The 13,497-nt window shown below is 49.1% G+C and overlaps 1 protein-coding gene and 1 long non-coding RNA gene across 25 annotated transcripts in view; one reads left to right on the top strand and one right to left on the bottom strand.

Moving 5' to 3' along the window:
• The window catches only part of SORBS1 (sorbin and SH3 domain containing 1), a 224,269-nt gene that overhangs the window by 10,622 nt on the left and 200,150 nt on the right, over positions 1-13,497 (bottom strand). For 20 of the 24 annotated variants that reach the window (XM_029932268.1, XM_029932270.1, XM_029932267.1 and 17 more), the window contains 2 exons: positions 12,759-12,953; positions 10,510-11,283 (listed from right to left, as the gene is read on the bottom strand). In XM_029932268.1, the coding sequence (XP_029788128.1) occupies positions 10,510-11,283; positions 12,759-12,953 (969 nt within the window). The remainder of the gene's footprint in view (positions 1-10,509; positions 11,284-12,758; positions 12,954-13,497) is intronic. The other 4 variants (XM_029932276.1, XM_029932277.1, XM_029932275.1 and 1 more) reach the window with 1 other exon arrangement.
• Positions 9,571-12,617, top strand: LOC115285724. The gene is made up of 2 exons (XR_003905668.1): positions 9,571-9,694; positions 12,377-12,617. It is a non-coding gene; the product is annotated as an uncharacterized LOC115285724 (long non-coding RNA).

Consider the following 13,497-nt stretch of genomic DNA (forward strand, 5'->3'; position numbering starts at 1 on the left):
CAGCCAGGGTCAGTTACCCAGCTGACTGGCAGCCTCCTCTGCAAAGAAGGCTCCTAAAACAGGGATGCCGTATTTGGGTACTTATGAAAATGGAGAGAAATGTTTCTGAAAAACTCCCTGGTAGTATCTGAAGTATCAAACAAGACTGTTCCCCTGGAAAGTCTGCACATGACACAGCCCAGTCAGGTATGACAGGAGCTCAGTGTCTCACAGGGCAGAGCTCGCTTCCAGAACCAAGACTGTGTGTCCTGACACAGTGGAGAAGTGAGACTGTCGCTCTTCACTCACCAGCTCAGGCACCACATGCTGACACCAAAATGTAGGTGCCAGGACGGCCAAGCAGACCTGTTTTTTCAAACGGGTCTCCCAGAGTGTAGGCCAGGGAGAGTGTTTGGAATCATTTCCCCCAGAAAGGATTCGATTCCAAACTCTCAGAACTTTCCCTAAATGAGTATTTGAAGAACCATCTTTCTTGGAGGAACACTCCTGGTAATGGGCGCTGATAGCAGTGAGCCACAGAGCTCCAGGGCCTTCTCGAAGGGCACTCAGAGATCTTTCACACATGGCCCCCTTGATTCAGAGAGGCCCAGGCCCTCCCCTGAGGTCACACAGTGGGTTAGTGGTCGATTTGTCTTCTGGATTCATCTATTGGACCTTCTCTTTCATCCTTGGATCATTTCCCTTATTATTAGGAATGCTCACTGATACTACTTTCCACGAGTCCCACAGAAACCCCAAAGACAGGCAGAACAGGGTTTGCCATCTTGTTTGCTTTTAAAAGCCAGGAAGCTGATGCTCAGGGGTTTAGTGCACACCCCAATGTTCCACAGCTAGAAGTTGCAAATGGCCTCCCTCTTTAGGATGTCTTCCAGGATCAACTTCTACCCCAGACATCATTTCTGTACTTCTATCCTGGTAAACCTCTTCAAGTTCTCTAAACTTCTTCAAAACTGCTATCATTTAAACCTCGGACTCTGGCAGGAGTAAAGGAAGAGATAGAACTGCCAGGGGCCTTTTCACATTCCTTTTCCCACGTCTCAGGATCCCCAGGCCTTTGCCAGGTGACCTTGAGTGGCTCTACTCACTACCCATCCAGCCGCTGGATCAAGGCTTCTGTATAACAAAGGAAATTAATGACATTTCCAAGCACTTGCTACATGGGTTTTCATGTGTCAGAACAAAATGTGTTCTGGGTGACTAGGTGACACCCCTGGGCAGATTTTGACATAGGGGAACTGCCTAACCCAGAGGCTACTGAAGCCAGGCTGTGCTATCACTTGATGGGGGCCTGTCAGGCACTGCTTCTCAACTTCTAGCGTAAGCCGGGATCACCTGGGAATCCTGTTAAAATGCAGACTCTCAGTTGACACGTCTGGGGTGCATCCTGAGACTCTGTCTACTGGTGACACCCATGATGCTGGTCCACAGATCAACTTTGGGGAGCAAGGCTGTAGAGGTTCTTAATTATCCTTCAGTGAAGTTCTTTGCCTAGAGTGTGGCAAGACTGATCAGTCTGGGTCACACCTCATGACAATGAAAGTTGTCATAAAAATCCACCTGAGGTGGCCTAATGACCTCAGGCCAAATGGAGAACAAAGAAAGGATGTGGACAATCTCTTCGCATGTCCACAGCTCACAGAGCCTATAGCATCTTTCAATCCACTTAATCTCAAACAAGTGACTGGAATCGATCGTCAAGCAAATATTTGGTGCTAAAGAGAGCCTTGGAGAATTAGATACAGTTAAAATAACCCGGTATTTTATTAGCCCTTTTTTGTAAAGCACTTAAAAACAAACAAAAGCTTTCAAAGCACATAGAGGTCCATGACTTCATCTGACTTTTATACTAACCCTCTGACTTGGAGAGGGTGGAAAAGGACGTTTTAAGGCGCAGGGAAGTGTGAAGATTTGCACAATGTGGCAAAGCCACCGAGGACTGAGTCCTCAGTGTCTAACTGACATACACCACCTCCTTTTCGAGCCACGTTGGTGGCTGTGAATCTAGCAACACCCAGCTTCTGCCCTTTGTGAAAGCAGGCACTGTCCTGTCTCTTCCTGAATACTTTTTCTGCATGTAAAAGCTACAGGGTACGGTAGTAGATAGGGCCAGGCATTAACCCAAGGATCCACAGTACTGGATGGGATACTGACCAGCCAATACCTCCTTGGTCTCAGGTCATATCCAAATCAGAGGATAGTCATCATCATAGCCTTCTCATTGAGACAAAGTTAACCTCTAGGACAAACTGAAGTTGTCTCTGAGAGGTAAGGATAGTTTGGTTCCTTACTCCCAGTTTGTGGGATGAGGAACAAAGGCAAGATAAACATTTATCCTATTAGCTAAGATTCAATTTCTCTCTGTTTGAAATGCATTCCTTAGATTTAAATCAAACATTTCAGGTAGTTGAGATGTAAACCACTTTTGGGGGGGCGTGTTATGTGGCATATGAGTCTTCTAGATCAAGAGACCACTGATATTCATTATAGGGATTTGCCCTTTACTTTGAAGCTGTTTAACATTGGATTTTTCTTTCCCTGGCCCCATTTTATATATCTCTATGCTGTCCAATATGGTAGCCCAGAACACTTGAGATGTGGCCAGTATGAAATTTGTTGTAAGTATAAAAATACACACTTGGCTTCCAAAACTTAGCACAAAATATAGAGTGCAACTAGTATCACTAATAATTACTATATTGACTATATACTATTATGTAATTATATCAATAGTTTCATGCTACTTTAGATATGTTGGGTTAAATAAAATATATTGTCAAAATTAATTTCACTGATTCCATTTTACTACCAGAAAAGTTTAAATTACATACGTCACTCACGTTATATGCCTCCTGGACAGTGCAGCTCTGCACCCCTCCCCCACCCTTCCTTAGGCCTAAAAGTAGACAAAGTTTTAATGAGGATCTCATCCAGGGTTAAGAATAAAGGGAGTATTCTCTTATGCCAAGTATGTTTCGGACTCTTGGAGATGTGCTCTAGTTTTTCACCTTTACAGCAATCAGCCCAACACACACACACACACACACACACACACACACACACACACACACACTCGCCACTGCACTCCCCTCACCTCCCATCAGTAAGCAGGAGTTACTGATCCAGAAACTGCTTTTCTTCCATATTTGCACACGCACTCACATACTGTCCACCCTGGGCCTGGAGGGCTCATTTTATTCTCTCCGAGTGAGCAATCCTGCATGGACCCTTCCATTGCTCTGTTTCCCTTTTATATGCTGTTCACAGAAGTCCCCCAGGAATCTGACCCCTGCCTCCCTGGGGCTACCAGTCCCTCTGGATCCACAGAACACCTGGCGCTAACACGGGAGTCGTAATCGTTCTCTTCCAGCTTTGGGTGTGTGCCCAAGCCCTGAAGCCCCTAATAAACCGTCCACAGGTACAGAACGGCAGGAAGTCCTGGAGATGTGAATGAGATAAAGGAACTCAACCTCCGCATGGCCTGAGCCCCCCTGGAAGCATCTCAGGCCCCTTCTGCCCTCCTAATCCCCCAGCCCCACCCCCGAGCTACTCACAGATGGCATTACTCAACCCGCTGCACATGTCTATCTTCTCATCTGCTCGGACCCCACCCCACCTCTCTTTCCGATGACCCACACTAGCTTTCCAGGAGGAGACCTGACTGGGTACGAGGAAATCTGGTTCCAGGCCAGGCTAAGACACTAACATCCTGTCTTTTGAGCAAACTGTTCAGTGTCTTTGGATTTCAAGTTCTTAGTAAAATAAGAGGATTGGACATGATTTACAAAAACATTCTTTTTGGCTCAAAGGTTCTAACAGAAGAGTGCATGCGTCCTATGAATTGAGAACGAGGGCTGGGCAGGGCTGGCCTGGCTTACGAACAGAGGCACCCCACTGAGGACTGGGTGGAGGGCTGGTGACTACAGCCTCTGGATGTGGATAGAGAGCTTCCTTCTGGCAGTGTGGGAGGTGAGGGGTTGCCCTGGATGGTGGCAGATCTGCAGCTCCTAGGCAGGCAATCTGGGCCAGAGGAGTCAGAGGCCTGAATGCTGAAGGCTCTGGGTTTCTAGTTCTAGAAAACCTCCATATGACCCTCAAAACAGGAGTTCTCCTTGAGTTTATTAAGAAAAGTATCCCAGCTTAGGGGTACTTTGGTGGCTCAGTTGATTGAGTTTTAGACTTTGGCTCAGGTTATGATCTTATTGTTGATGAGCCCCATGTCAGGTTCTGTGGTGACACCTCAGAGCCTGGAGCCTGCTTCAGATTCTGTGTTTTCCCTTCTCCCTCTCTCTCTACCCATCCCTTGCTCACGCTATGTCTGTCTTTCTCTCAAAAATAAACATTAAAAAATTAAAGAAAAACATCCCAGTTTAAGCATAAAACAAATTACAATCAACTGGTTCAACTGCTTACCATCTGGGCGCAATCCTGCAGACTGCTCCACAGAGGACACATTACTTAGTTGTAAACTGAATCTGATTACAACACTAAACCCAAACACTCAGCTTTGTCCTCATAGTCTGTAGTGTGGTCTATTTCTCTCCTAAAGCAATCTGAAAAGTAATAGCAAATGTATATCCAAAGATGAAGAAATCAAAAGCTTTCCAAGAAGATGCCTTCATATTCCAGGTTCGAGAGAGCGAGGAGAAGCACTAATTTAGAGCGCAAATTCTCAGTTTTCTAAACTCGGGATCTGTTTTTTTTTTTTTAATGTTTTTTTTTAATGTTTTATTTATTTTTTATACAGAGAGAGACAGAGCATGAGAGGGGGAGGGGCAGAGAGAAGAAGACACAGAACCAGAAGCAGCTCCAGGCTCTGAGCTAGCTGTCAGCACAGAGCCCGACGCGGGGCTCGAACCCACAAACGTGAGATCTGACCTGAGCCGAAGTTGGAGGCTCAACCGACTGAGCCACCCAGGCGCCCCAAGGGATCTGTTAACACAAAGTAGAAGGATTCTTTCATCTTCTACCTTCCTCTCTTCCCCCACCTTCATCTTCCTCTCTTAGGTGGAATGGGAGAAGGAAGGTAAAGCAAACTTGTTTTTCTTCCCTGTGACCTGGTATCATCCAACAGGTATTTATTGAGTCTGAGTGACATGCTCTGTGCTGGGTGTGTTCATCTCCACGATCTCTCATTTCATTGTCTTAACTTAACAAGGTGGTCAATATTTACCTCATCTGACAAAACTAAGACCCAACATGTCTGAGCTGGTAATTGAGAACTAGGACGTGAACTTCGGGCTCTCAGACCCCAAGTTCTGTGCATCCTATGACACCCTGATTCTCTGCACTTGTGCTCTGTGCAAGGGACACATCAGAAAGCTGGCGAGGTCAGTGATCAAGGAGGTACTCCTTGAGGAGGTACCTCGGGAGGTACCATGTACCTGGCATGAGGGTTGCTATGGATACCTACCATCTCTCCTGACACCTTTTTGGAGGTGGTCACTTCTACTTTAGGTCTTAGTTCCCTACGCTCAGGTGTTGAGATAACACCAGCTGATTATTTTTGTAGCTGCAGCCAACGCCCCTCCCCATCCTGTAAATTGTTCAACACCCTCTGTACGTATTTAGAGATTTCCCTTCTGACTGAGTCAAAGGAAAATGTTTCCCATTTTAGTTGGATATCTTACCAATTTTTATTTCCTTTTTGTTCTCGTAAGTTGCATTACATGCTTTCCCTTCTATTTCTAATTTCCATGCTCAGAGCAGGCCTAGGTCTTTGTTCTGATCTTTCTGGGAATGCAGCTAGCTGCCATGTGGGAAGGCACATTACCTCAGAATCCGCCAAAGCATCTTTCTACCATCAGCTGAGTAGCTTTCTCTCCTCTCCTTTCTCCAGGGCCGTTCCTGTGCGTCTCAGATGCTTTGAGGATCCACACGGCTTTCCTGAATACACTGATTTTACTGTTGATTGGCTTCCTTCTTTTTGGGACCCAAACAAATATCACAGAAGTTTTGTTACTTTTCTCAGGCCTCAGTTTACTCATCTCATTATAAAAGGAGAATAGACGGGGGTCTCCCAGCCTGGGGGGCATGGACTCCCAGGGAGCCTTCCGATGGACTCGGGTGTGGATCTTCTGAAACCTGATGCAAAACTGTGTGTGTGTGTGTGTGTGTGTGTGTGTGTGTGTGTGTGTGCGCGCGCTACCCTTATGCTCTAACTACAGTCCTCAGCTGACCTCAGATTCTCAAAGGGTCTGTGATCCAGAAAAGGTTAAGAGTCACGGGAGTAGATGATCTGTAAAGGTTCTTTTTAATTCAGAAATTCTATGAGGATCTCTCATGCCAATTGTAGGAACTCTTAAAAACCACGGCTGGATGCTGGTCAGCAAACACCGTCTCTATCTTGGGAAACTCAGTGAATATCTGAGGATGCTCTTGACAGATTTCCAAGATGCTCTTCCCTGTCACTGTCTTGATCTCCCCAACCCTTTGTGGCCAAAATGATGCCCAATAATCCAAGAATTTGGTTGATAATTCTGAACTCTTGGGCATTTTCTTTGTATCTATGTCATTGTCTTATTATGCACCCCCCTCAAAGGAACACCTTTCATTTTTCAGTCGTGAACATCTGTATGTCTATCTATAATAAACCCCTTATTTTAATTTTTTAATTTGTTTTTTTTCCCCTTTTGTTTATACAGGATTTTTAGCTAATTGTAGACTATCAGTACGAAAAACAACTTCAGTTCTCTTGTCTAAATCTTTTGTTTATGGATAAGGAAGCTCCCAGAGAAGGGAAGTGACTCATCTGAAGACACACAGCAGGCCAACAGCAGGCCAACAGGAGAGCTGGACCAGAGCCCGGGATCCCGCCTTTTGACACAGCACTCTCCCTACTAGATTGTTCTGCTAAACAACCCCTGCATTTCATCTCCACCTTCCACTGTCCAGAGAACACACACCTAATAACATGAGCGACTGACCCAATGTGATTTCAGCTTGGGAGTTTACAAAGGAGTGAAAAGCCAAACACTTACACAAGTGTCCACATATCCGCAGGGTAGGGGGTGGCAGGGGCAGGGTGGACAGGTGACTCAGGGGAAGGAAGCAGCGATACAGCAGGAACTTAGCACCAAATAGGGAATTCTGACAACTGATTCACAAGGGGCACATAACTGTGAGGAAGGGGACCGGACAAAGTGTTAGGAGGTGTGGGTGGAAATCGACGTGCTGGACAGAAGCTCCTCCAAGCTCTGCTCCTAGCTCCTTCCCCAGACCCCCTTCTACGTACCTGTGGCCACACTAAGCCTCACCCAAAACTCCCAATACCCCATACCCCATTCACGTTCCCACCTGTGGGTCTTGGCTGCACTATCTGCTTGCCTCGAACAACACCCTCTTGCTATTTGCCTTTTATAAATCTCCTTGTGCTTCAAGCCCCAGATCCAATGTCACATTTCTTACAAAGTCTATCAGACTGGCACCCTCCCTCTCCTGCTGCTTATTATTTCTCATCCTAAACTTTCAGGGTAAACTATTTGACTCTCCTTTCCTGGCTGCATCATAAATATTTGTGAACATATTTTATCTCCCACCAATGGAGGTCCTACATTCCTTTCACTGGGGTCAGTCATCTTTTTATCTTTTCTTTCACTCAACAAATATTTATTGACTACCTTCCACATATCAGGAATCATGATCCCTGACCTGAGGGTGCTAGCACTCTAATGGTGACACAGATAAGTAAAGTAAGAATACAACAGAGCTGAGAAGTGCCCTCTAAAGTCAGGTGCAGAGACTATGGGAAGCACAAAGTCAGAGCACTTAATCCAGTCTTACAGGGGCAGGAAAGATTTACTGGAAGAAGTAACATCTAAGTGAGGAAGTGAATGAAGGGCAGGTGGGAATTATCCAGGCAAACAAGCAGGAAGGCTTTGGAAGGTAAGGCTGGCTTGCTGTCTAAACGGCCAAATCACATGAGGCATTGAAAGCCTGTGAAGGAGGACACTTTCCTAAGGGCAACGGGAAGCCCTTGATGATGTCCATCCATCTCTGTCTCCTGCAGGATTTGCACAGTGCCTGCAACATCCTAGACACTTGAATGAAAGAATAAATGATCATAGCATTTCAGAATCTCTTTTCATTTAAGTCACTTGGCTTAACTCCCTCACTTACTGGTCACAAACTCATCCAAGCTTCCTAACAACTACAGTAAAATTCAGTTCCCCACAGCAAGGAGAACAGTGACTGACAATTTTCCTGCTCACACACACTGGTCTGCAACACATTTATCCCAATAAGTGACCCAGCCTGAGGCCACAAGCTGACAGGCCACCAAAGAACAGGTGTCCCTGAAGTTCTTTCCATCTTTAGCTGTCATGCAGAGAGGGCCTCAAGGGGCAGGGACCTTCTGTCGGTCCCCCTTTCCCAAGCAGCTAGCTCTGGGTCCCAGTCACATCTGGGGAGAGTGCAGGGGTGGGGCAGGAGGTGTGCGGGCAGCAGCCCTTTCCAGACAACTCCCCCAGCTCTCAAAGGGAACAAAGCCAGAGCCCAGGGCTGCGCACACCCACGGGGAAGGGGCTGGCCCTGGAAGAGCAGGAGGAAGGGAGGGGACAGGAAGTGGTACACTCAGGGTCTGGAGGCCCACCAAGAAAGGAAACCAATTTTCAACAGGCCTGTCTTTCCATGTTGCCAGCTACCACCCCCACCTCCCATGCTCCATTAGGAAGTGGGAAGTATGTATCCCCAAACTCGCCCGGAGCTCCGGCACTCTGTGCACTTCCTGGACATGCTAGGTCCTGGAATTGGACTGTGCTGATGACTCAGGGCAGACAATAACGAGGTCTCCAGACACTGTGGGCTGACTTAGAATGTTTACAGAATTGTTCCCATGTCAGAGACATTAAATTCTTTCCAACTCGTCCCTTCATTATCTCTCCCTAACCAATGATTCTTCCCTTTAACAGGACACACCCTTTTCTCCCTCCTAGAACACGCATCCCAGGAGCCCTGCCTGGGTGTTGCTCTTCTCCCTGGGCCCCGTGTTCAGAGCTGGAAAAACAGTCCACGTTACGGAGCCTTCCCACATACCAGGCGCCTCACTTACCTCACTTGGTCCTTACCACTACCCTATGAAGGAGGGACTACTTTCACTCCTGCTCTGTACGTGGGAAAACAGTGGCTTGCTAGTGAGAGGCTAGGCCTGATTATCTGTCGCAATCCCACACTGCCTTTCCGTGGCAAGACCTTCCCCTCCCAACCATCAGGCTGGAGCTGGAGGTCTGGCCTGGTCTGTGTCTCAGGCCTTTGCTCCTGTGGCCTCCGAGCCTGCCTCTGTTACTGCAGTCGAGATGCTGCGGTCTGCCAGTCTCACTGGAACACACGCTCCTCCAGAGCAGGAAGGCACTGACCCCTGACCCCTGCCCTGGTACAAGGTGGTGTCTACAGGCCTTGAATAAATATTTGTTGAGTGAATAAACAAAACTTTAGAGAAACATGAGGGCTGCAGGTCTGAGGATCAAGCATGGTCTACTGTGGGCACTGTACACGGTAAAAAATAAATGGGGCTTAGGAATTCCATCTGATACTAAAGGCATTCTAGAATGTTCTGAATTCCAGAAGCAGCTCTAGATCATCCCAAATGGATAGCTGACCACGTTCTGTTCCCAGCCCATGTACCTGGCACTTCATACCCGACACTTCATGGAACCCTTTCAACCACACTAGGAGGTAGTGTATTATCTTCATCTTACAGGTGAGGCTTAGGGAGGGCAAGGGAGTAGACTGTAAGAGGTAAACGGGCGTTCAACCCCAGCTACTTTGGAGAAGTTGTCCAAAGTCTGACTTCTAGAGTATTGAACAGCATGGCCAAAATTAGAATCATGCTCTAACTGCCAAGTTTACACGCGCCCCCCCCCCCCAAATTTTTAGCCCTCAAAACACCCTAAGGCCACTGTGGTCCTTGAAATCTTTGCAGTTGACCCAGAGAGAAAATGGGCCAGTGGCAAAAACCTGGTGTGTCCATTCAAGGACCTGCCTGCCAGGGCCCCAGCTCTGGTCCCCAGAACCAAAACACACGTGTGCACCAGGGAACAAAAGCCCTGTGCTCCCACACAAACATGAGACAGGACACAGACCTGACGGAGCTGAGCACCGGTGGAGTGCCACGGGTTATGGAAACAAAGTGCATCTCACACAAAACCAAGCCACACAGAGCCAAACTGAAGCCTGGTGTTCTCAGCTGTGTTAGAGCAAATCGAGGGAAGTCTCCAAGGCCTGAATGGGTGTGAGGAAGGCCTTCCTTCTCATGGGCTTTTGCACTGGGCCTGGAGGCACCCAAAATGGAGCAATTTCTGAATCACCTCAAGAGGCAAGAGTGCAGGCTGTCCTTCGCCTCCAACTGTCCCCAGCCTGACATCTTAGTTGCCGACCCCTGCGTTCCCTCCTGGGTAATAGTTCTGCTCCCGAGGCAAGCACAGGGCTCTCACCGGCATCCGCTGGGCCGCGGTGAGACGCCAGCCCCCCTGCGCCTGAGACGCCAAGGCACACACGGTCATGCTGCAGGCCTACCTGGCTCCCAGCACTCCCAGCAGCCCTCCTCTCAGCCTGCTCGCCACCGCTACGCGGCTCTGTCTGCTCAGCCTCCCTTCCCGGAAAAGGGCTACCCAGGGGCGGGCTGGGCCGGCTCTCCTCGGGCACGTGGAGATCTGAGAGTCTCTGTTCCGCGCTCAGGCACCTGACCACGTCTGACGGTCGCAAGCAGCTCTTCTTAGAGATCTTGGGTGCTCCAGGGCATCTGTCACCTGCCTCCCGCTCTGCTCTCCTCTCACACTGTCCGCGCTCTTCTCGCCTTGGCTGTCGCTTACCCTGGCTGCTAAAGGCGTCGCTGAGCTCGGAGATGACCCTATCAGAGCTCCCCAGCAGTGGCTGCGAGAAGCTGTCCCGGCCGACACCTGAGGGTGGCACGTGGACACCACTGTCCCCGTTGACGTGAAGGGAGGCCGGGGCGCCGGGCACCAGGGATGAGGCTTTGTGGGGGGGAGGCAGGGCCAGTGGGGACGCCACGGAGCGTGGGGTGGACCGATCCGCCCAGCTCGAACGGGGCAGGCTGAGAGTCAGGGAGGGCCCGGGCCTGGCCCACGAGGCCAGGTAGTCAGTGTTGTAGACTGAAGTCTCCGGCAGAGGAGGCAAGGGTGGGGTCAGGGCCAGAGACCGCCTGCCTGGGACCCCTACAGTCAGCGAGATCCACTCAGAGGTGACGGCGTGCATCTCAGGGGACAGGGCTCGGTGGGGGTGGGGCAGAGATGAGGGGGCCGGCATGAGGAGCTGGCTGTGACCGGGGGACTTGAAAAGAAAAGGAGAGAGAGGAAAAACAAAGGAAAGAAGCAAAAGGTACAAGTGTCAGCATAAAGAAGAAAGGAAAACGATCACAAGAGATATACAAAAGAGGAATGAAATGGAGAGGACGAGGACACTCTGGTGTCCCCCCAATGACATCGTTTGGTGAGCCTGGAGTGAAGTGGATGCGGGTGCACACGTGTGTGTGCACGGTGTGTGCAGGTGGTGGGGAAGAGGCAAAGCGAGTGGTATGGATGTGGGAGAAAGGGGCCTGTCGGGGCACTTACAGATGGTGCAGAGTTAGACTTTCAGAGGGATACATTCGAAGCTTCCCACCCCCCCCAGCGTCCCCCGCTTCTGTAACTGACCCACCCCCATGGAGGGAAAAAGGTGCCCTGCTGCTTCTTTGGGCTTGTATCCTCCTAGAGCTCTCAGCAAAGAGCCTTCCGGAGAGGAGGACTAGCAGTGGCGTCATCTCGTTTTATGGTCGTGCTTAGCTACAGCCCAACGAAAAATCCCACCGCGCTCTCCATGTTACCACAAAGCAGAATGGCCAGTGCCAACGCCACACACTCTCCCCCGAGATCTCAGGATATGGGTCTCATTGTGCAGGAAGGCCTGGGACAGCCCATCTATTTGTTTCTGCCAAGAACCATCTCTGGACTCAGTGACGGGCAGGTGGAAGAGGAGGAAATAATGAGAGGATGACAGAAAAGAGGCACCATGCAAGTGTCATCCGGGATCTGGTCACGCCTCTGGCCATCCTCCTTACAACTGACCATGGTGGTGTGGTCACTGTCCTCCAGGAAGTCACTCTACCATGCCTCTTCTGAACCCAAGGTCCTAATTCTTTCTTGGCTTTGGGAAAGTGGGGATGGATTTGGAATACTTTTTTTAAAAACAAGTTTGCACATAACTGAAGTTTAGGAATGCAAACATCTTATGCCTATAAACCTACTTCCTTTCAGCCCAGTGTAGACAGAGATGCTATACATTCCTTGCCCAGCCTGGTTCTTGCTTGTGCAGAATACTCTGATCTGGTCTTTAGGTCTGAGGAGGAGAACATGCAATCCTCTCTTTCAATCTTTCTCTTTTGCAGACCACCCTTGGCCAGTAAGATGATGAAGAGAAGCACACTGGGACACTGGTGGTCCCCAGGCAGCCAGCTTCACCCAGTGTAGGAAGCTCCCATACAGAGTTTTGGAAGAACTGATAAAGGCTGTTCTGTCTCTTGCCCTAATCATCTTATCCTCAGGGCAATCACCTTAAGCTCTTTCTTTTCCCCCAAATGAGAGTTCTCCCTGCAAGTTCTTTAAAAATGCCATGTGCATGGATGGAAACAACCCTAGTGTGTATTCTCTGCATCACTGCATACGGTTCTTAGTCACAGTGTGGAAGAACCACCTGGGGGGGGGTGCTGTGTGCCATCGGCCCTGTGGATCTGTCACGAGAACAAAACTGGTGATGAGAGGCTCAGGTACCTGTGGGCTTGCGGTGGCACTACGACTCGGGGAGGAGGAGAAAGGCAGGTCGATGTAATCCACAGGGTTTTTCACCAGTGGCCGCTTGATCACGTCCACGTAGGTGATGGGGAAGATGCCCTGCCGGGACGTGCCTGGGATCCTCCCTTCATACCAGTTCTCGTCCACCTGTCGGAGCAGTGCGATCCGCTCGCCCTGTAAGACACGGCAAGGGTTCCTGTCCCAGCACGACTCGGCATGCCTGAGCACCCCTGCCTGCACCCTGTGCCGTCCCCTGTCCCAGCCTGAGCACCCCCGCCCGCACCCTGTGCCGTCCCCTGTCCCAGCCTGAGCCCTCCGCCCGCACCCTGTGCCGTCCTTCATCAGTCATCACAGACTGTGTTCAGAGAAACCTTCTTTGATAGACCTGGGTGAAACCAAGATCACCGAGATGGAGATGCTAACAGCAGGAGAGCTACCTGGAGGCTGAGAAGTCAAGCTCAGTCTTGAAATATTTCAGATTCATTTCCCCAGGCTAACAGCCAAATGTATGGTTTTTGCCTCACTTAACACAAAATCAGTACCCAGCTTTCTCTAAAGCAAAGGGTTTGGATGATTATCTTTTTTCCTTCCTTTTTATGACTTTATTTTTCCCTAGATCATTATAGAAAAGTTAAAACAGAAACATTAAGCAGAACATAATTATTACCCATAAAATTATCACTTGGGGATAATCACTGTTCATATTCTGATAGAAGAT

Source organism: Suricata suricatta, chromosome 2 (genome assembly GCF_006229205.1).
Source record: "Suricata suricatta isolate VVHF042 chromosome 2, meerkat_22Aug2017_6uvM2_HiC, whole genome shotgun sequence".
In the NCBI taxonomy this organism is placed as follows: domain Eukaryota; kingdom Metazoa; phylum Chordata; class Mammalia; order Carnivora; family Herpestidae; genus Suricata; species Suricata suricatta.